Source organism: Heteronotia binoei, chromosome 15 (assembly GCF_032191835.1).
Source record: "Heteronotia binoei isolate CCM8104 ecotype False Entrance Well chromosome 15, APGP_CSIRO_Hbin_v1, whole genome shotgun sequence".
NCBI lineage: Eukaryota > Metazoa > Chordata > Lepidosauria > Squamata > Gekkonidae > Heteronotia > Heteronotia binoei.
This window is the reverse complement of record NC_083237.1, coordinates 64,122,555-64,145,636: the sequence shown is the minus strand read 5'-3', so window position 1 is coordinate 64,145,636 and position 23,082 is coordinate 64,122,555. Positions and strand designations below refer to the sequence as shown.

General features: G+C 46.9%; 1 protein-coding gene and 2 non-coding genes across 3 annotated transcripts in view; all 3 read right to left on the bottom strand.

Annotated features, from left to right (window-relative positions):
* The window catches only part of LOC132584205 (unconventional myosin-Id), a 440,151-nt gene that overhangs the window by 69,810 nt on the left and 347,259 nt on the right, over positions 1-23,082 (bottom strand). Inside the window, exon 21 of the mRNA XM_060256019.1 lies at positions 11,588-11,742. Coding sequence (XP_060112002.1) covers positions 11,588-11,742 — 155 coding nt within the window. The remainder of the gene's footprint in view (positions 1-11,587; positions 11,743-23,082) is intronic.
* TRNAP-GGG (transfer RNA proline (anticodon GGG)) lies at positions 14,204-14,275 on the bottom strand. The gene has a single exon. It is a non-coding gene; the product is annotated as a tRNA-Pro (tRNA).
* TRNAP-GGG (transfer RNA proline (anticodon GGG)) lies at positions 14,338-14,409 on the bottom strand. Its single transcript has one exon. It is a non-coding gene; the product is annotated as a tRNA-Pro (tRNA).

Genomic DNA, 23,082 nt, shown 5'->3' with positions numbered 1-23,082 from the left:
GGGAAGCAAGATTTGCAGAATGCTTCTCTGATCTCACAGCAAAATCTAGCCAAACAGACCTCCCCTCCCCACTATCACATGCATATCTGCCATTTAAATGTCATCTCTCTCTCTCTCTCTCTCCCTCTCTCTCGTAATTCCTCTATCTTGTTACCTCTAAACCCACAGGATTGGGGGATCCTGTTCCCCTGTTGAGCCCTTAGAATAAGGTAGGATTATGAATAATAAGTGCGTTAAATGTATATTACTCACACACACAAAGATAAAACTCCCACAGAAGGCAACAGGAAGCAATTAAGAACTCTAATATATAAATTAATGCTGGGAGCATGCACAGAAGAACAGATGACTATTACATTTGGCCACAGAAGAGAAAGCAGCTAGATTCAAATCCAGGAGCACCCCAGAGATGAACAAGATTTCCGGGATATGACCATTCAAGAGTCAAAGTTCCCTTTGTCAGATACAAGCAGGAACAGAGACCCCCGCGTTCTTCTGTCTGAGTCTGAAGGGATGGGGGAGTTTTGCAAAGAAAGGAGTCAGGATGCAGGGAGAACCGTGCTTCTAGTTAAGAGTTGCTATGCAACATAAGCCTTTTTTAAAACGGGGAGGGGGGGCAAGCTGACATTCTCCTTATAGAAAGAGCATTTTCTGCCTGCTGAAGAAGTTTCTAGAACAGCTGCAGTGAACACAATTCCCTCAGTCTCCCCCTCCCAAGAGACACAACACACATCAGGTGTGGCAGACTGCTGCAAAACACACATTTACAAGGTCATGGAGAGACAGATCCATGAAGGCAGCGGTTATTTCCAAAGAACGTGTTGGAGCCTCTGTTTCCTCACTCCTAACATGGCTGGCTCCTCCACGCCGGCGTCTTGATGGAACACGAAACTTGTCACCTGTCACAGGACGATGCTCAGCTAAAGCCACTTTAATGGAGGGGGTCTTATAGCACCCCCTCCTCTTTTCATGAAATGGGCCAGCTAAGCCTTTTTATTGGAAGGATTAAGAAGAGAGACACAAATACCAAGGAACCCAAAGACCAGCTGGGAATATTGTATTTCACTTAAAAAAAACAACAACAACATTTGATTTCAATGCTTTGCTTTGATGGGGAAAGTCACAGACTGAAGATTCGGGTCAGGAGAAGCTCAGAGAGCTGTTCTGAAAGGAAGACGGCTCTTAGCCCTACTTCAGGGAAGGAATGCCACATTCACCTCAATCAGGGACAGCTGAAGGGCCCGATCCAGCCCCCGGTGGCCTCACTAACCTTGAAATCGATGTGTGATAAACATTGTTTTGCTTGTAAAGAAACAGGACCATCTATGTCTGAGAAAGCGTCCACAATTTCAGACAACATTGTGCCCTCTGATTTTGAGTATCTGGTCTTGGCTGTGCTTGAACACGTTAATTTTATTTCTTTCATATATATTTATTGCCCACAGACCATTTGGTCATAAGCAAATGGCAACGAAATACAAAATTCCTCAATAACACAGATTTTACAAATCTGACAAAATAAACGTTTAGAATCAGCAACGTGCGCTACATAAAACATCATTTCTCATTTTCTTAAAACCCTGCTCTTGTCTCTTACATCTAAACACTCTCAGAAGAAATTTCACAACTGAGACCGTGGTGGTTACATCAAGAGCTGGAGCTTATTTGCCACAAGCAGATCAATATCGAAAATTAATGAGTCGATAAACTGTTTTCTTAAATAGCTGTACCTCTGGCAAACAAAAAAACACGTGTTCTACAGCTTCAACAGAGCCGGATCCACAGCTACATAATCTCTAAGGGAAGGGCTTTCTCTTGCAGCTCCCACTAAGAACAGCAGTAGGCAGAACATTAAACCTGGCTTCTTCTGTAGGCTGGGATGGTCAGAAAATCTATATAGGAACTGGAATATGTAAAGGCAGGAGAGCACACGGGGCAAGCATAGAAAATAGTGCTGTTTAAGTCCCACTGAAACAATCTTTTTTTTCATCAAGGATCAAACTTTGGGGTAAGACAAAGTCAATAAGAAAGCATTATCCAATCCCAAGGTCCAAAGTTTAGAATCTACAAATTTGAACCAAGGGTTAACACATGGGTCTCTTTGTAATACAGATAAGAGACTGTCTGCAGGAACGGCCAAGAGAGATTATATCTCTATCGGACTTCCGGTTCCTGTGAGCTGGTGGTGTTTTTATCAGACTCTTCGCTGACTTGGTTTTTTAAAAACACGTGTATTTATTAATTAAAATATTTGCCTGGCCCTAACACATTTGCCTTGGAAGCACAGAAACTAATGTTTGCATGATCGCAGATTCTCCACGTTTCTTGGTTAAGGAGGGGGGGGGGGAGAATGCTGTTTAAACAAATTACAAAGATGATCTGACTCCAACAGTAACAAGAGAAAGAAATTTCACTTACAAAATAGAAGCACATCTTATAAGATGTCTTCATATAGGTACAATTAACTTAGTGTGAACAGATTACCTAAAAAAAAAAAAGTTAACTTGCTACAGCCCCAAGCCTAGGTAAGAGACAGAAGAAGAGAAGTCCTATATTAGGTGAAAAACAGAAGGCAAACAGTGGTGAAGGAGGCTCAACATCTACTTGACTAAAGGACGGCACCAACTTCTCGTCTCCTTTAATATCCACAGAGAGTCATGACCACAGAGAGCCAGTTTGGTGTAGTGGTGAAGTGTGCGGACTCTTATCTGGGAGAACCGGGTTTGATTCCCCACTCCTCCACTTGCACCTGCTAGCATGGCCTTGGGTGAGCCATAGCTCTGGCAGAGGTTGTCCTTGAAAGGGCAGCTGCTGTGAGAGCCCTCTCCAGCCCCACCCACCTCACAGGGTGTCTGTTGTGGGGGAGGAAGGTAAAGGAGATTGTGAGCCGCTCTGAGACTCTTCGGAGTGGAGGGCGGGATATAAATCCAATATCATCATCTTCTTCTTCTTCTTACACCTCAGGTCCTCTCTCCCACTCCCAGAGACATCCGCAGAAAGGATAGCCCAGCCCCCTTTAATAATCCGCCCTCACTTGCACAGAGCTATTGGGGTGGGCGCTCAAGCACTGTTCCAACCACTCGCTGCCACCATTCGTTCTTGTCCTCTAGCATATGAGTATAGACTGAGATACTCAATTGTGTATGTGCGTGCTTCTTTCTCTTAGACACGCAGCCCACAGAGTTAATCGAAACAAGAAAGCTTTTATTTGTGATACGAGCAAAATACTGAGGAAAATAAAGCATAGGAAATACTTCACTTCCATTGAACTTAGGCCCTACTCCTACAGCTGGGATCCTTAGGGATCTGACTGGATCCTGCTCCAGTCAGAAAAAAACCCTTTTCACCTCAACCCTTAAGCTGTCAACTTCTCTGCTACTAAGCCTTTAACTGCTGCTTTCAACTCTCCCTCTCTCAATTTTAATTACTCCTGGAGTGAGGCAGAACCCAGCCTGTCTGTCACAGCTCGGTCTTCCTCTTTTCCTGATGCCTAACACTTTTCCTAGCATTATTGTCTTTTCCAGTGACTCTCGTCTTCTCATAATGTGACTAGGGCATGCGGCCTGGGGACTGGAGGGCTCCGATCAGGTAACTGGCTGCCATCTGCATCCTTTTCCCTTGCTCTTGCGTCCTTCCGCTTTGCCAGGCTCTCTCAATCACATAGGAGCTACAGAGTAAAGCCTCTATTTTCTCCATTGGCTAAGGCTCCTCTCTTGGGGAGGATGGGGGTCGGGAGAGCTTGCTTTGACGGGTTCTCTCAATTGTACAGTAAAGCTATTGTACAGTACAGCCTCTCTTCCTTCTATTGGCTGAGGCTCCTCCCCCTCCTAGTCCCCTGGAGAAGGAAAGAAAGAGCCAGAGCTTCCTTTGACAAATTCCCTGGATCCTACGGGAGAGAGACAAAGAAAGCACCTTTAAGACCAACTAGTGCTAATGTTTTATACATGGTTTAAGGTTTTGTTTTTTAAAAAATCTTTAATTGTGTTTGTATAAAATTTATCTCTTTGCTACCTGGCATTACATTTTAATTTTATATCTCTGTGTCATGGGTACTGGGGACCCTGCAGGAGAAGCTGAGCCTGCAGAAGAAACTGTGCCCCTGCCACCTGCACCAGTGCCCCTGCCTCCTGCTGGAGAAGATCCAAGCCCCCCTGCCTCGCCCTCTCGGGTGGCTCGTGTGCGTGACCGCCTTCGTCAGGACCTCAGGGATCGGAGGAGGGCGGCACGCTCACGAGCAAGATGCTCCCTGAGCCCTGAGTTTTGAAAGGAGTGAGGATGCTTGAGTCTCAGCAGGATCCTGGCTGCCTCTCTGAGCCAGCAATTTGCCCAAATGGGCAACAGACAGCAGAGGGCTATATAGCTGTGGGCTTTGGGAGGAGGCTTTGTGGAAGCAACTAGTCACTTACCTGACGTTCTAGCATCCACTTTGGCTTCTGGACCCCCTGACTTTGGCTCTGACTTCTGGACCCCCTGACTTCGGCTTCTGAACCTCTGACCTGCGATACCTGGACTGTGATTCGGTTTTGGCGCCTTGGACCCTCTTTGCTCACCGGCTACAGACCTTGGACTGCCCCTGGACTTTGCCTGACCCGGCCCCAGCCCGTGACACTCTGCTACCTGGCATTACACATGGCCCACCTGACATAACAAATGAGTTCGACACCCTTGTTCTAGGGAAAGTTCAGACTTGATTTAATTTAGAACCCCCTTGTGTTTTTGGCAGTCCAAGGTATCCATGCCACAAACACAATATATGTGAATGAAATCAGCTGCGACATTTGTACAAATAATATATCTTACAGAATTCTTTCAAGTTTCTTTTTCGAAAGCAGAATTAGTTTCTGCAATATGTCACTTCAGAACTTCATTTTTAATCTCGAAGGACTTCACGCTATCAAAGATCTGCACAGACTCAAACAAGCCTTTTTTACGCTTCCGTGCTCATTTGCAAGTGTGTGTATACTTCCAAACAGCTGAGCGGCTTCCTCCAAAAAAGAAAGAAATCTGAAGCAGGCAAAAGGATCCAAAGGCCAGCCTGTGTTTACAACATTTAACACAGGAGCTGTAAGCTAGCCGCTGCTGGGATGTCTAACGGCATTATTAGAAATCGTTCTGAGGTCACAAAGAGAAGCTAAAGCAATATTTTGACCTACTTTGAAAAGCCTTCTCATTGTAAAACAGCAAACATTTCACAAGAGGATTTTCCCTGATTCCCCTCCAAGCTTCCAAGTTTTTCACTGGAAAAAATAAACAGTCCCTGGAAAGAAAACCATGCCGCCACCACCACTATTTCCCCCAGGATTCTCCCAGGTCTTCACTATAGGCAGAAAAGTCATTTAGACCAGGGGCGGCAAACTCATTTGTTATGAGGGCCGGATCTGACATAACTGGGGCCTTGTCGGGCCGGGCCGTGTGTGTCATAAAACGTAATGCCAGGTAGAAGATATAAACTTTATAAAGGACACAAACACAAAGATTTTTTTAAAGACTTAAAATAAAGCACGCTTAAAATATTAGCACTTGTTGGTCTTAATGGTGTTTTCCTTGCATCTCTCTCATGCGATCTAGAGAACTGGGCAAAGGAAGCCAAGGCTCCTTCCTTCCGCAGGGGACCAGGAGGGGGAGGAGCCTCAACCAACAGAAAGAAGAGAGGACTGGCTCAGTAGCTCTGCTGTACGATTGAGCAAGCCTGGCAAAGCAAGCTGTGATGCAGAAGGAGGCAAGAGAGAGGGAGAAGGAAGCAGATGATAGCCAGTTGCTCGGGGGCCTGATAGAAACCCTCTGGGGGCCTGATTCGGCCCCTGGGCCGCATGTTTGACACCCCTGGTTTATACTTGGCTGCCTCTTTCCTCCTCCAGGACGGCACAGTTCCCTCATTCCTTTAGAACCACAGTTCCCAGCCCATTGGCGGGATCCTCAAGAGGACTGCGAAACCCCTACAAAACTAGGCTTGCCAACCTCCAGTTGGTGTCTGTTGAGTTCCCGCTACTACAACTGAGCTCCAGGTGGCAGAAATCAGTTTAACCTGGAGAAAATGGCTGCTTTGGAAGGTGGACTCTATGGCTTTATTCCCTCCCCTCCTCAGGCCCCACCTTCAAAACCTCCAGGTATTCCCCCAGTCCTGAGCTGGCAACCCTACACAAAGCAACTCTTTCATTGCTTTTCCAAAGCACCTGGCTGGCAAAGAGAGTAAGCGGGCAAGGCCTCCCATCTCACCTCCTCCACTTGGGGAGCAGCGGCAGGATTGCAAAATGAAGCCGCTCAGGGGTGGAGAGGATCGCTTTTCAGAACAGGCAGGTCCAGAGACCTTTCCCCGACCTCCGTGCTCTTGCTGATCCCCTCCAAGTCGGATCCCCCGCTGATGCTCCAACTTTGTGGCACCTCTTCTGCAAATGGGCATTTATTTCAGAGCACTCCTGGATTCAGATCCAACCCTCCGCATCTGTTCCACACTTCCTTCGAAAAGGGGTCGTGTGGCTGTGTCATCATGTACTTTTGTCAGCAGAAGGAATCTCCTCTTTTTTTTTGTGGTGCGTGCGCACGGTATAACAACATGACGTTTGTGCACATTATAACATCATCACATGGTGAAGAAATAAACTGGATGCATCGTGGGGAACAGCACGGCTGCCACCATTTGCAAGGTCCCCCTCTCCTCCTGAGTCACCGACTAAGAAAATGGCTGGCAATCACTGTACTGGATACACGAATTCATAATAATGCTTTCAGGGGTTTTTTTTGAGCAGGAATGCACAGGAAGGCAGTTCTGGCTGACATGGCTTCAGAGATGTAGCCTAATATGCAAATGAGTTCCTGCTGGGCTTTTTCTACCAAAAAAAAGCCCTGCATGAAACAATGCTGACATCATGGAGTGTAGCCTAATATGCAAATGAGCTCCTGCTCGGCTTTTTCTACAAAAAAGCCCTGTGTGAAACAATGGTGATATCATGGGGTATGGCCTAATAGGCAAACGAGTTCCTGCTGGGCTTTTTCTAGGAAAAAAAGCCCTGGTGTTATTCAATAATTATGAAGCATGCTAAATGTGTCGTCTCCATCTTCAAGTACTTGAAGGGCTGTCATCTAGAGGATGGTGTGGAATTGTTTTCTGTGGCCGCAAAAGGTAGGACCAGAACCAACGGGTTGAAATTAAATCAGAAGAGTTTCCGGCTCAACATTAGAAAGAACTTCCTGACCGTTATAGCGGCTCCTCAGTGAAACAGGCTTCCTCGGGAGGTGGTGGGCTCTCCTTCCTTGGGGGTTTTTCATCAGAGGTTAGAAGGCCATCTGACAGCAATGAAGATCCTGTGAATTTAGGGGGAGGTATTTGTGAGTTTAGAGTGGTTCCGCAATGGAACAAGCTTCCTCGGGAGGTGGTGGGCTCTCCTTCCTTGGAGGTTTTTCATCAGAGGTTAGAAGGCCATCTGACAGCAATGACGATCCTGTGAATTTAGGGGGAGGTATTTGTGAGTTTAGAGTGGTTCTTCAGTGTAACAGGCTTCCTCAGGAGGTGGTGGGCTCTCCTTCCTTGGAGGTGTTTAAACAGGAAAATTTGAAACGGGGGATTATTAAGGCTGGCATCTCCGTTGCAGGAGGTTTTGGGAAGTTCCTCACCCTCTATGGGAAATGGACACATGAGCATTAAAAACACTTGCTGGCTTTCAAGTTTGGAGATGTAAATATCGTAAGCATCTTTTCCCACAAACACCTTTGTACTGTCAAGTTTGGAAGTGGACCATGGTTGTGGACTTTAGTGAAAAAGCTTATGGACTTTGGCTATGAACGGAGAAATTTCTTGTTGCAGTTTTGTATAAGTTTGTATAAGAGCTTTGTTCAATTACATTTGTGGCATTTGTTGACCAGTCATTGTGTCCTATTGTTGCTCATGCCTCCAGGTGAGGCCTGGGGATTATCGGAATTGCAGTTCCTCTCCATGTTCAGTCGCACAACTCTTTGCGACCCCATGGAAAAAGTCACGCCAGGCCCTCCTGTCTTCCACCATCCTCTGAAGTCTGCTCAAATTCGTGTTAGTTACATCAGTAACGCTGTCCAGCCATCTCATCTTTTGCTGTCCCTTCTTCTTTTGCCTTCTGACTTTCCCAGCATCAGGGTCTTCTCCAGTGAGGGCTCCCTTCTCATTCGGTGGCCAAAGTATTTGAGCTTCAGCTTCAGCATCTGACCTTCAGGGAACAATCAGGGTTGATTCCCCTTAGGACTGACTGATTTGATTTGACTTCCCTTAGGACTGATTGATTTGATCTTCTTGCAATCCAAGGGACTCTCAAGAGTCTTCTCCAGTGAGTGCTCCCTTCTCATTTGGTGGCCAAAGTATTTGAGCTTCAGCATCTGACCTTCCAGGGAACAATCAGGGTTGATTTCCCTTAGGACTGACTGATTGGATCTTCTTGCAGTCCAAGGGACTCTCAAGAGTCTTCTCCAGCACCACAGCTCAAAAGCATCTATTCTTCTGCACTTGGCCTTTCTTATTTTCCAACTCTCACAGCAATACATGACTACTGGGAATACCATCGCGTTGACTATATGGACTTTTGATGGCAGGGTGATGTCTCTGCTTTTTATTATACTGCCCAGGTTCGCCATAGCTGTCCTCTCCATACTGGAGATCTAAATGGCAGGCTAGCAGACACCTGAGGAGTGTGCTCAAAGGTGTAAGACAGCCTTTGGACCTTAGTTCAGTGGAAGTGCTGAATGATACAAACCAGTTCCAGAGAGCCGTACTCACTTTTGAAAGCTCTGTTTTTCCTTCCTTGATCCTGACTCAGAAACCCAGCTTGAGACTTAAAGGGATTTGTCCAATAACAGTATTTACAAACTCAGAAATCCCTCTTTTGCCTAATCTATGCCTTTGTACAGCATGCAAAAAAGCAAATGGCCCTTCTGGTGAACAAATGGAAGTGGCCCACCAAGACTCAACAGTTTTGGATGAGGCTTTAATAAACCAAATATCATCCAGCTGTATGGAAACAGCTATCAGGCTACAGGAGAGGAGTTGGCTACCATACCATACTACAAAGATCAGTTATCTTGGAAAAAATGGATGCTTTGGAGAGTGAACTCTATGGCTTTGTACCCCACTGAGGTCCCTGTCTTCTCCAGGCTCTACCCCCAAATTTTCAGGAATTTACAAACGTGGACCTGGCAACCCTAGGCCCCAATCCCGCACTGGCGGTCAGAGGGGCCCTGGTACCTCTACTCCTGACTCTAAACGCAGGCTCCTGAGTACGTCTCCCTTTCGGGAGCTCAGTGTCCCCACAAATGAGAACTACAAGTAAAACCAAAGCATTCCTTTTAATTTTAATGTAAAGACACAGGTCCATAAATTTTTGATAAAGTATTATATGCATTTTTAATACCGTATCCTCTCTCTTCCTCCGACATCATGAAGATACTTTCCAGCTACTATAAAAACCCCTTCTACTATAAAAACCCCGTTCCCCAGAGAGTACTGAGATCGGGAACTCAAAATCTCCTTGTTGTCCCCGGGCCAAAGGAAGCCCGTTTGAAAACTACAAGGGATAGGGCCTTCTCCGTAATGGCCCCTTCCTGGTGGAACCAGCTGCTGGAAGAGGTAAGGGCCCTGCGGGACCTTGCTCAATTCCGCAGGGCCTGTAAGACAGTCCTCTTCCGGCTGGCTTACAACTAACCGGCACTGAAACTTGAAACTGAGTGTAGTTTTTGTAAGATCGCTGTATGTTCCTAATGTTTTAAGTATACAACTGTGTGAAATGTTTAGATTTTAACTATGTTTGTGAAATGTTTAAACTTTTATGCTTAATTTTATACTCTTATGTTAGATTTTATTATGTTGTAAGCCGCCCTGAGCCATCTGGTGGGAAGGGCGGGATATAAATTACAAATAAATAAATAAATAAAAACTATTGAAGGCTATCGATTGCACGAACTTTAAATACATTCAAACCCACATTATAAGCAGATAATCCCAATCGTACCTTCATACATGTAACAAAAGAGAAAATAAATGAACACAAAGGTGACTGAGGGGAAAGGGGAAGGATAAGAGATGAGGAGGTGAAGACCAAAGACAGAGCGGAGCGGGGACAGTGACAAACCACTGGGGGTCTTCAATACTGCTCCCTCGAGATGCAGCACACTCTATATTTCTTTATACTTCTGTCCCTTTCTTTGTCCCACACTTTTCTGTCCCATACAGCACATCCTAATGCCTACATCGGGTTTGATTTCTCTTTCCAGTCATGCATGAAATAGCTTTCAGCAACCGATGGCACTATTTTGATCCACAAGGTGCGCCTAAGGATGCATCCGAAAAGCAACACTTAGGAAAATCCATTTCCTGTAAGAGCCTCGTACCAACTTCTTTCTAGAATTCAACAGATACTGGAGCTCTCTGGACAGTTAGATAAGTGATTTTTTAAAAATAGAAATGCTGATGCATTTCTCAGTGGATGTTCTAAAAGCCTTAAAGTGAAGATATGAACTTATAATACTCTTTAAAAAAAAACAACCCTGGTAGTATACTGACTTTAGTCATGAATTTAAGGAGTTATGTGATCTGGCTATGACTGCTGAACGACATATATTAAAAACTGCAGAAGGAAACAGCTTGCCTTGCTAATTAGCACACGATTTATTTGCATTTGAAAAACCCAGAACAGATATAGCGAAAGGAAAATGAAATAAGAAACTGAAAAGAACTACTAGTTCCCAGAAGGGAAGGAGGATACATGTGTAAACCTATAATGAAATACTTAATACTGATGCAGCAAAGATACTGGGCTCCTTCATAATGCTTTAATAAAGGGCAGATTACCATTCATGCCTGTTGGAGACACGGGGAATAGGAAGCCACTTTGGAATGAGCACAACCCTAAAAGAATCGTTATTCCAGTTTTATTTGTATGATAACACAGGGATGCCAATTTGGTATAGTGGTTAAGTGTGCAGACTCTTATCTGGGAGAACCAGGTTTGATTCCCCACTTCTCCACTTGCAGCTGCTGGAATGGCCTTGGGTCAGCCAGAGCTCTCTTAGGAGTTGTCCTTGAAAGGGCAGCTGCTGCAAGAGCTCTCTCAGCCCCACCTACCTCATAGGGTGTCTGTTGTGGCGGGGGGGGGGGGGGGAAGGTAAAGGAAGAAGAAGACCGCAGATTTATACCCCATCCTTCTCTCTGAATCAGAGACTCAGAGCGGCTTACAATCTCCTATATCTTCTCCCCCCACAACATACAGCATGTGAGGTAGGTGGGGCTGAGAGGGCTCTCACAGCAGCTGCCCTTTCAAAGACAACTCCTGAGAGAGCTCTGGCTGACCCAAGGCCATTCCAGCAGCTGCAAGTGGAGGAGTGGGGAATCAAACCCGGTTCGCCCAGATAAGAGAGCTCTGGCTGACCCAAGGCCATGCTAGCAGGTGCAAGTGGAGGAGTGGGGAATCAAACCCGGTTCGCCCAGATAAGAGTCCACACACTTAACCACTACACCAAACTGGCTTGGTGAAGTCAGTGAAGTCCCTGGTTTGGCGTCCACGATCACAGTTCCATCTCTTTTGCCTGCAGACACACAGATTCTCAGCATTCAAACAACCAAACCACTCACCTTTTGAAGTGGTTTGCCAGAACTCCGACTAGCTCTCCAACCCTGCTCTCATTGACTGGATGCGTGCTGAGAAGGCAGACAACGAGGTCTTTGCTGTCTTTGGTGTGGAAGATGACAAGCTGATCTTTTCCATTGGAGACACTCAATCCCGTAAGCTGCATAAAGTGAGAGAAGTTGTGTTAAATCTAACACAGTTGCTATGTCAAATTCATGGTGCTGGTATTAACCTTTAAAGCCATGTTTTGGGATTGCCATAACTAAAGGGTCGCCTCTCCTGTTATTAACCCTCGCAGTGTCTTCATTCAGCCACATGTGGGCTTTTGGTGGTGCCTACCTTTCAGTTTGTCCATCCGAGTGCAACAAGGGGAAGAGCCTTTGCCACTGTGGGCCCTGACCTGGTGGGATACTTTGCCTGAGAAGACTTGTCTGTATTCCCCAGGGCAGGGGCGGTCAAACATGCTCAATATAAGAGTCACATAGAATAAATGTCAGATGTTTGAGAGTTGGAGGGAGGGAGGGAGGGAGGGAGGGAGGGAGGGAAGGAAGGAAGGAAGGAAGGAAGGAAGGAAGGAAGGAAGGAAGGAAGGAAGGAAGGAAGGAAGGAAGGAAGGAAGGAAGGAAGGAAGGAAGGAAGGAAGGAGGGAGGGAGGGAAGGCAGGAAGGAAGGAGGCAAGGAGGGAAGGAGGGAGGGAGGGAAGGCAGGCAGGAAGGAAGGAAGGAAGGAAGGAAGGAAGGAAGGAAGGAGGGAGGGAGGGAGGGAAGGAAGGAAGGAGGGAGGGAAGGAAGGAAGGAAGGAAGGAAGGAAGGAAGGAAGGAGGGAGGGAGGGAAGGCAGGCAGGAAGGAAGGAAGGAGGGAAGGAAGGAAGGAAGGAGGGAAGGAGGGAGGGAGGGAGGGAGGGAAGGCAGGAAGGAAGGAAGGAAGGAGGCAAGGAGGGAAGGAAGGAAGGAAGGAAGGAAGGAAGGAAGGAAGGAAGGAAGGAAGGAAGGAAGGAAGGAAGGAAGGAAGGAAGGAAGGAAGGAGGCAAGGAGGGAAGGAAGGAAGGAAGGAAGGAGGGAAGGAGGGAGGGAGGGAAGGCAGGCAGGCAGGCAGGAAGGAAGGAAGGAAGGAAGGAAGGAAGGAAGGAAGGAAGGAGGGAAGGCAGGAAGGAAGGAAGGAAGAGCAAATAGAGAGAGGTGGAAAGAAGGCAACTTTAATTTTAAATGCATTTTCGAAGCCTCTGGTTGGCTTAGCTTGACAAATTTAAAGAGAGAAATGCCTTCTCCAAACTGGCTCATGGGGTGGTGGGGGCTTCGAGAGCCACACAATATGTGTGAAAGAGCCACGTGTGGCCCCCGAGCTGTTAATGTAAATCTGGTGGACTCTACCAACAACACTGTGGGTTTTTATGCCAGAAGCCGTGGGTTGAGTTTAGTGGATTTTATCAAAATTACGGTTTTATTGTTATTGTACCGATCCTTTTTAGCCACCTTTAGGCCCATCCTGGGAGAGGGACTGGATAAAAACCTAATAAATAAATGACTTAGAAGTTTTGCAGACAGAAACAGAAACGAAGGAGAAGCATTTACAGGCATTTCTGTAATGCTATGGCTCTTCTTTCTAGTCTTAGGTGTAAAAAAAAAAAATACGTAAAAGCTTGTGACACCTGAGAAGACACAGATCCAGCGAAAGCCGTGAAAAGCACAAATGCAGAGCTTGCCTTCTGCTTGAAGTGGTCTACTAGTCGAAGGAATAAGAAATGAGCTACTGATCAGCTGTCTGATGTCACCAAGGAGCCTGTATTTACTGTATCAGGGCCAAGAAAGGAAAAAAAACCCAAGATGTTTGTTGTGGACTGCTACTTCCATTTTTTTGGTCTCTCCCTACCTCTATTTCCCTCATATCTTGACTGTGTAAACAGCTCATGCCTACCACTCAGGTAGGTTGCCACTGTCCCTTTATTTGTAAGTTCCCTTGACCAATGGTCTTAAGCTCAAGATAGAAAAAGATCTCTCTCTCTATCTCGATAGAGATATCAAATACAAAACAAACTACAAATAATTTAAAACCAAAACAGACTAACAAGGAGGAAAACCAATAATCATGGCCACAAGACACAACTAAATAATCTGAAAGACTACCTAATATTTGTATTTGAATGAAAGTTGCCATTAGTTAAGTATTGCCTACATCAGATAATTTTATTACTACTTTGATGGTTGTACATAGTTATTATATTGTTATGTGATATTTTAGCTCGGTGTTGTGTTGTGTTGTATTGTTATCGATGTGTTGTGTTGTTGTTGATTGGCCTAGAGCCGTATTAAACTGACTGACTGACTGACTACCTAATATTAATATAACATTCCATAAAACTCTTTTAACATTATAAAATTAGAGTTAAAATCGTAGCACGTTATTAATAGCAGCATAACAAGGCTTTCATTTTAGAGAGAAGACTATGGACAAATATTTTGCCACTGAGTGGGTTATTTCAGGGTCCACATGAACATATGAAGCTGCCTTCTACTGAATCAGACCCTTGGTCCATCAAAGTCAGAATTGTCTTCTCAGACTGGCAGCGGCTCTCCAGGGTCTCAAGCTGAGGTTTTTCACACCTCTTTGCCTGGACCCTTTTTTGGAGATGCCAGGGATTGAACCTGGGACCTTCTGCTTCCCAAGCAGATGCTCTACCACTGAGCCACAGCCCCATTCATGGCTCTCCAGGGTCTCAAGCTGAGGATTTTCACACTTATTTGCCTGGACCCTTTTTTGGAGATGCCAGGGATTGAACCTGGGACCTTCTGCTTCCCAAGCAGATGCTCTACCACTGAGCCACAGCCCCATTCATGGCTCTCCAGGGTCTCAAGCTGAGGATTTTCACACCTATTTGCCTGGACCCTTTTTTGGAGATGCCAGGGATTGAACCGGGAACCTTCTGCTTCCCAAGCAGATGCTCTACCACTGAGCCACCATCCCTCCCCAAATCTGCCAGCAGTAGGGTCGTCACCCAAGATCCACAGGAAGTTGATGTTTGTGTAAGACAGGAGTAATCCAGAAGGATCTGGGCACGCTCCACTGATGGCAGAATAACATAAGATGATCTAGTGTCTCTATTATACCTGATGCACAGTAGGTGAGTTATCTTAGATTAGACTGGTCGATGCAGGTTGTTATCCTATTCATTAGGCAGGACCAGGGAAAAGCAAAGAAAAGCATGATGCCAAGTTGCTAAACAGCCCAGTACCCTTCTAGGAGGGCACGAACAGCAGATTTGCAGCACCCTGTTCATTGCATCTCCCAGGTTTGAAAGACGAGGGTGTCTTTTTTCTCTGCAAGGGAAGCACTGCTGAGTAAAGATGCTCAGAGGTGCAACGGTTGTGGCTGATGCCTTAAAAGGGGTCTCTCCTCAGCGTGAAGCATCTTGGGGCTGCTGGCCAAAAAGGGTTGGTTGGGCTACCATGACCGGATAGAGGAACACATTTTCTTTTTTGCCATCAGGTGACCCCACAGATCAGGGGTGTCGAACTCATTCATTATGAGGGCCGGATCCGACGTAAATGAGATCTTGTTGGGCTGGGCATGTCGGATTGGGATGGGCCAGGTTGGGCCAGGTCATGGGTATACCTATTTAAGATCAGATAGCAGAGATAAAAGCTTTATAAAGGACACAAACACAATTTTTTTTAAAAAAATGAAACAATAGCACTCATTGGTCTTAAAGGTGCTTTCTTTGCATCTCTCCCATGGGATCCAGGGAACTGGGCAAAGGAAGCTCTGGCTCTTTCCTTCCTTCCCCAGGAGGGAGAGGAATATCCACTAATAAAAGGAAGAGAAGCTTGGCTCGGTATCTCTGCTGTGCGATTGAGAGAGACTGGGAAAACAAGCTCTGCCTTCCCCCCTTCCTCCCCAAGGGAAGAGCCTCAGCCAATGGAGAAAACAGAGTCTTTGCTCTGTAGCTTCTGTGCGACTGAGCAAGCCTTGCAAAGCAACTGCTATGCAGAAGGAAACAAGAGAGAGGGAGAAGGAAGCAGATGACAGCCAGTTGTTCAGGGGTCTGATAAGAGCCCTCTGGGGGCCTGATTCGGCCCCCGGGCTGCGTGTTTGACACGCCTGCCATAGAAGAAGAAGAAGAAGAAGAAGAAGAAGAAGAAGAAGAAGAAGAAGAAGAAGAAGAAGATGATGATATTGGATTTATATCCCGCCCTCCACTCCAAAGAGACTCAGAGTGGCTCACAATCTCCTTTCCCTTCCTCCCCCACAACAAACACCCTGTGAGGTGGGTGGGGCTGGAGAGGGCTCTCACAGCAGCTGCCCTTTCAAGGACAACCTCTGCCAGAGCTGTGGCTGACCCAAGGCCATTCCAGCAGCTGCAAGTGGAGGAGCGGGGAATCAAACCTGGCTCTCCCAGAAAAGAGTCCGCACACTTAACCACTACACCAAACTGGCTCTCAGGGCAAGGTTTTCAGGGCAAGAGACATTCAGAGGTCGTTTGCTAGTGCCTGCCCCTTCAAAGCAACCCTGGATTTCCCAGCCAAATAGTAGCCCGGGCTGGCCCTGCTTAATTTCCAAGATCTGAAGAGCTCAGGCTAGCTATCCAAGTCAGGACAAGTTTTCTCACACCGCACGGAAATAAGAAAGGCTTCTTATGCTGCCTGGACTCTGTTGGAACACATGTGGGGAAACACATAATAATGAAACGGAATGAAGTTTAAGAACAAATCAAAGAAAGCAAAGTGTTTGAATGGGGAAATGAAAAGGCGAAATTATGGAAACGTGCGGAGGAGAATGAAAGAGATAAGTGCAATTTTTTTAAAGAACCAGCAAGCTAAAATCAGCTGCCCTAATAAGCAAAACGCAGGAGGTGAAACAGGAAGGTGGAGGTGTAGTACAAAGGAAAGTTATTAGTCTCTACATCTAATTGAAAGTAGCTGGAGGCACCAGCAGCTGTTTGCTGATCAAGACTGAGTTGCCCCAGAATTACCATCTTGAGTTTAAAAAACTCACCTTCAGGCTCACAAAGACTCTCTTTTCCCCACATGGTTGTGGATCTTTGCGGTGCTGCCACCCCCCACCCTCAACTGTGACCAGGCCTGGCATGATGGATCAGAATTGGACTAGTCCTGCAAGGTAACCTTAAGCAGCAGAAGCTAAAAGAGAGCCAGTTTGGTGTAGTGGTTAAGTGCGCGGACTCTTCTCTGGGAGAACCGGGTTTGATTCCCCCACTCCTCCACTTGCACCTGCTGGAACGGCCTTGGGTCAGCCACAAGTTCTCTCAAGGTTGTTCTGCTTGAGAGCAGTTCTGGGAGAGCTCTCTCGGCTCCACCTAGCTCACAGGCAGGGCTTTTTTTTGTAGCAGGAACTCCTTTGCATATTAGGCCACCCACCCCCTGATGCAGCCAATCCTTCAAGAGCTTACAGGGCTCTTCTTACAGGGCCTACTGGAAGCCCTTGGAGGATTGGCTGCATCAGGGGGTGTGGTCTAATATGCAAAGGAATTTCTGCTACAAAAAAAAGCCCTGCGCACAGGGTGGCTGTTGTGGGGAGGGGAAGGGAAAGGAGATTTGTCAGGCGCTCTGAGACTCCTTTGGCTAGCAAAGGGCAGGGTATAAATCCAATATCCTCTTCCTCCTCCTCCTTCAGTTGTCAGAACTGATGCCTTTCCGACTTGATTGCCGCAGTTTCACTTGAGTAACCAAGTGGAGATTCTTGTGCTGTGATGGCAGCTACTGCCAAAGCAGCATTTAAAAAAAAACACAAAACCCTGCACATCCAATCAAAGTTTGAATCCAGGGACATTTTTAAGGCCAACGTTTAATTCTAGGCATCAGCTTTTGCGCGCATGCAACAAAATGCATCCTACAAAGTTTAATTCTGGGTATAAGCTTTTGCGTGCACACAAAAGCTTAGACCCAGAATTAAGTGTTGTCGGTCTTAAAAGTGCCACTGGTCTCGCACTTTGTTCTGTCGCTTCAGACCAGCCCGGCTACCTCCTGAACCTGGAAATCGGTTTCCATCGCTGCCTGGAAATGAACCTCTTTCAGGCACTGCAGCATGAATAATAAATAAACCGCCTCTCGCAATGGTTTCTTTCCCGAGCCCTCAGGACGCAGCCAGCTATCAATACCGATTTACTACATTGCTGTCCGGTCTTTGTTTGGCTGTTGTGAAGCGGCACAGATCAGTATGGATTGCCTGCAAGCCGGCTGCAGCGTTGGAGCAAGGGCATCGATTGGCTTTTTTTTATCCCATCCTTCCTCCAACGAGCTCAGGGCAGCATCAAGGGTATCCCCTCCCCATTCGACCTTCCCCAATGACAATGCAAGATGGGTTGGGAGAATGCCAGGACAGGCCCAAGGTCACCCGCAGAGCGTTGTGGCCGAGCAGGGACTTGAATCCTCGTCTCCTCCAACGTGCCAACGACAACACTACAGTGCCTCTCTTGACAATCGCACTGCTCTGCATGAAACCACCCTCTCCGAGTGATTTCATCGCAACAACTGCTCCCAACAATACAACTCCGACAGGCAGGTGAAGCTGGAGCAGCCGCTGTGCACAAGACGGAGGCCTCATTCCAGAGAACGTCACCTTAATTTCCTCTGGCACTCAGAATGCACCATTACTTTGAAGCTCCTCTAACAGAATTCCTTCTCTGGCCCTAAAAGCCAGAAAGGCACCTTGTGGGTTTTTTAGCTCGTTTTCTTCAATGCCTGCAAGATCCAAACATGGCTGATGCTGCCCAGCGTGAAAATTACTCACAGCATCAAATCTCTGGCCTTTCTATTGTCATGAGTCAGGGGCCCACAGAGGGGGAATTCCTTCACCTTTTGAATTGTTGTTGGTTTTATTTCTTTTTTTAAAAAAAAGATTTGAAAAGACAGGATGGGTTCTTGAGACAGAAAACAAGCTGCGAGAAGGACCAGACATCAGACTGCCTGAGATTGCCATGGCAACCCATCCCTAGGGATGCTGTTAGGTTGACGGGACGGCTTTAGGACCTGTGACAGTGAACGCAGCATGCAGGTAGAGGCACTCGGGCAGGGCCTGCTCTTCCACGCATCTGAAAGCCAATCCATTTTTATAGATAAAGAGAACGAATCTTTTTGAAAGGAGCGTGTTGAGTCAAGAAATAAGCGCTGGAGCTGAAGCAATCGCCGCTGCCGGTTTTCTTCCGCAAAGCGTCTCCGTCGACGAATGGAGAAACCCGCAATCTGTATAATGTGCTATGACTCTCGTCTTCTAAATACACAAATATTAAACTTTCACACAGCTGCCGAGATAACGTGCTGAAAAGTTACGAGCACGCAGACTGCATTCAAAGTGAAATTCTGCCAACGGGAGCGACAAAAATACCGAGCCTCAGAAACGGTCGGTCAAAAACAAGACATTTAATTTGGGGAGACTCCAAAATACTACAAAGATCCGGCACACAGGCATCAGCCTACAAGCGCCACAACACTTGTGAAGCTTTGTGGAAACAGAGGCTTCCTCTTCGGAAAGCCCCCGCTCACACAGAGCTCCTCAGATGTATACCGAAGCAAAGTACTGAAATTTGCATCAAAGGGGCTGAAAATAGGTACTTTCTCTCCTGTCTGTTCTGGGTCGAAACCTGGCAGCTGTTAAAATTCGAGAAGCATCTCTAATTGGTCTCTTTGCCTTTATTGCCGTGAGCAGTCTTTGGGGAACGATGTACGATACAAAGACAATGGCAACACAGCTGGAAACTTTAGAGCAGCGTTTCCCAGCCTGTGAATCATAAAGACTCTGTCCATGGGCTGCAGATCAGCCTTCTCCAGCGGCTGCTTCTACACCACTTACTCCTGCCTGGGTCTTTATGAAAGGGAGTCGCTTCCTCCTGCCCACCAAGGACATAAAAGGGGAGAAGATACAGGGCTGGAAGACGGAAAGGCAGAAGGGAGGAAGGGAAAACAGGGTTGCGTCTTGAGCAGAAGAGCAAGAAGGCTGGAAAACTGGGCTGAAACCAATAAAATGAATTTTAACAGGGATAAATGTAAAGTTCTTCATTTAGGTAGGAAAAATCCAAGGCACGGTTATAGGATGGGGGAGACTTGTCTTAGCAGTAGTATGTGCGAAAAGGATCTAGGGGTCTTAGTGGATCATATACTGAACATGAGTGACCAGCGTGACAAATGCAATTTTGGGCTGTATCAACAGAAATATAATGTCCAGATCATGTGAAGCGACGGTATTGCTTTCCTCTGCTCTGGTTAGAGTACAGTTTTGGACACCACGTTTTAAGAAGCTGGAATGGGTCCAGAGGAGGGTGATGAAGATGGTGAGGGATCTGGAGACCAAGTCCTTTGAGGAAAGGTTGAGGGAACTGGGTATGTTTAGCCTGGAGAGGAGGACACTGAGAGGTGATAGGATCACCATCTTCAAGGACTTGAAGGGCTGTCATATAGAGAATGGTGCAGAGTTGTTTTCTGTGGCCCCAGAAGGTAGGACCAGAACCAGTGGGTTGAAATTAAATCAAAAGAGTTTCCAGCTCAACATTCAGAAGAACTTCCTGTTAGAATAGTTCCTTAGTGGAACAGGCTTCCTCAGGAGGTGGTGGGCTCTCCTTCCTTGGAGGTTTTTAAACCAAGTCTGGATGGCCATCTGACAGCAATGTGGATCCTGTGAATTTAGGGGGAGGCATTTGTGAGTTTAAGAGCCCCGTGGCGCAGTGGAAAAGCTGCAGTACTGCAGTCAGAGCCCTCTGCTCATGACCCGAGTTCGATCCCAGCGAAAGCTAGTTCAGGTAGCCAGCTCCAGGTTGACTCAGCCTTCCATCCTTCTGAGGTTGATAAAATGAGTACCCAGCTTGCTGGGGGGGGGGGGGAAGTGTAGATGACTGGGGAAGGCAATGGCAAACCACCCTGTAAAAAGTCTGCCATGAAAATGTTGTGAAAGCAACATCACCCTAAAGTCGAAAACGACTGGTCCTTGTACAGGGGACTACCTTTACCTTTATTTGTGAGTTTCCTGCATTTTGCAGGGAGTTGAACTAGATGACCCTGGGGGTTCCTTCCAACTCTATGATTCTATAATTCTAAGAGGGAACACTGGTAGTGGTGTTGTGCTCACAGCCTCCTACACAGCAGTAAGGAATGGCAACCAGCTGAACACTAGGAAATACATGCCCTTCTGCTTTATTCTAGACTTGTAGTAAAAACAATTAACAGACAACTTCTATTACCTTTTATTGGTTTCCCACACAAACGCTAACCAGACCAGATGGCCTTCCAATTTATTACACTATTTTGCCATCTGATCCTAACCTTGTATCAGTTTACACTCCTAACCCACCAACTATATGTATTTCAGCTCACTGTACCCCAATTTCGTTGTCTGAAGAAGTCTGCCTGCATACGAAAGCTGACATTCTGAATAAAACTTTGCTGGTCTTAAAGGTGGTACTGGACTCCTATTCTGTTCAACCAGCCGAACAGCTCGATTTGAGTCCAGAGGCCCTCAAAACCCTGAAGTGCTAAAAAAACCCTGGGCTAAAATGTAGATGTCCAAGCCTGTGACACAGGCACACCCAAGTGCCACCCCAGGCATCCTGCTCCCTGGGCTGCTACCCAAACCTGCCCCTTGGCACTGCAGGGCATCAAATGGCTCTTTGTACATGCTCAGGGGCAAGTTTTCTTTTCACCTTCCAAAACTAAGTTCATGCGATTCTATTAAGCTCCAAGCCATCCTAAGACAAAAGAGACTAATACAGCTGATCAAAAGAAGAAGAAGAAGAAGATGAAGAAGATATTGGATTTATATCCCGCCCTCCACTCCGAAGAGTCTCAGAGCGGCTCACAATCTCCTTTATCTTTCTCCCCCACAACAGTCACCCTGTGAGGTAGATGAAGATATTGGATTTATATCCCGCCCTCCACTCCGAAGAGTCTCAGAGCGGCTCACAATCTCCTTTACCTTCCCCCCCCCCACAACAGACACCCTGTGAGGTAGATGAAGATATTGGATTTATATCCTGCCCTCCACTCCAAAGAGTCTCAGAGCAGCTCACAATCTCCTTTCCCTTCCTCCCCCACAACAGACACCCTGTGAGGTAGATGAAGACATTGGATTTATATCCCGCCCTCCACTCCGAAGAGTCTCAGAGCGGCTCACAATCTCCTTTACCTTCCTCCCCCACAACAGACACCCTGTGAGGTAGATGAAGATATTGGATTTATATCCCGCCCTCCACTCCGAAGAGTCTCAGAGCGGCTCACAATCTCCTTTCCCTTCCTCCCCCACAACAGACATCCTGTGAGGTAGATGAAGATATTGGATTTATATCCCGCCCTCCACTCCGAAGAATCTCAGAGCGGCTCACAATCTCCTTTATCTTCCTCCCCCACAACAGTCACCCTGTGAGGTAGATGAAGATATTGGATTTATATCCCGCCCTCCACTCCGAAGAGTCTCAGAGCGGCTCACAATCCCCTTTCCCTTCCCCCCCCCCACAACAGACACCCTGTGAGGTAGATGAAGACATTGGATTTATATCCCGCCCTCCACTCCGAAGAGTCTCAGAGCGGCTCACAATCTCCTTTCCCTTCCTCCCCCACAACAGACACCCTGTGAGGTAGATGAAGACATTGGATTTATATCCCGCCCTCCACTCCGAAGAGTCTCAGAGCGGCTCACAATCTCCTTTACCTTCCTCCCCCACAACAGACACCCTGTGAGGTAGATGAAGATATTGGATTTATATCCCGCCCTCCACTCCGAAGAGTCTCAAGAGCGGCTCACAATCTCCTTTCCCTTCCTCCCCCACAACAGACATCCTGTGAGGTAGATGAAGATATTGGATTTATATCCTGCCCTCCACTCCGAAGAGTCTCAGAGCGGCTCGCAATCTCCTTTCCCTTCCTCCCCCACAACAGACACCCTGTGAGGTGGGTGGGGCTGGAGAGGGCTCTCACAGCAGCTGCCCTTTCAAGGACAACCTCTGCCAGAGCTATGGCTGACCCAAGGCCATCCCAGCAGGTGCAAGTGGAGGAGTGGGGAATCAAACCCGGTTCTCCCAGATAAGAGTCCGCACACTTAACCACTACACCAAACTGGCTTTCCTGACTGACATTTGCTACCGTTTCGTAGTGGCCACCGTAGAAAAGGGGATGCAGGACTAGGTGGACTGCAAGTACACAGGGAACCTTGATGGATCAACAGGCTACATAAATTTGGAATGGTGGGTCATCATCCTGAAGAGGTTGTACCCTCTATTCTCTCAAGGTGCTCCAGGAAGCTTCCAAGGGGAAGTTCCTCTTTATCCTCAACCACTACTTGAGGTAACAGCTAGGCTGGATGTGTGACTGGCCAAAGGGCTCCTCTCCATCCTCATGGCTTAGTAGGGATTTAATGGACTCAGCTCCCTACTTTAAGCATGTCAGAGAAGACATGTTAGATCAGGCTAATGGCCCATCCAGTCCAATGCTCTGTCACACAGCGGCCAAAAAACTCAGGCGCCATCAGGTTTACCAGTAGGGCCAGGACGCTAGAAGCCCTCCCACTG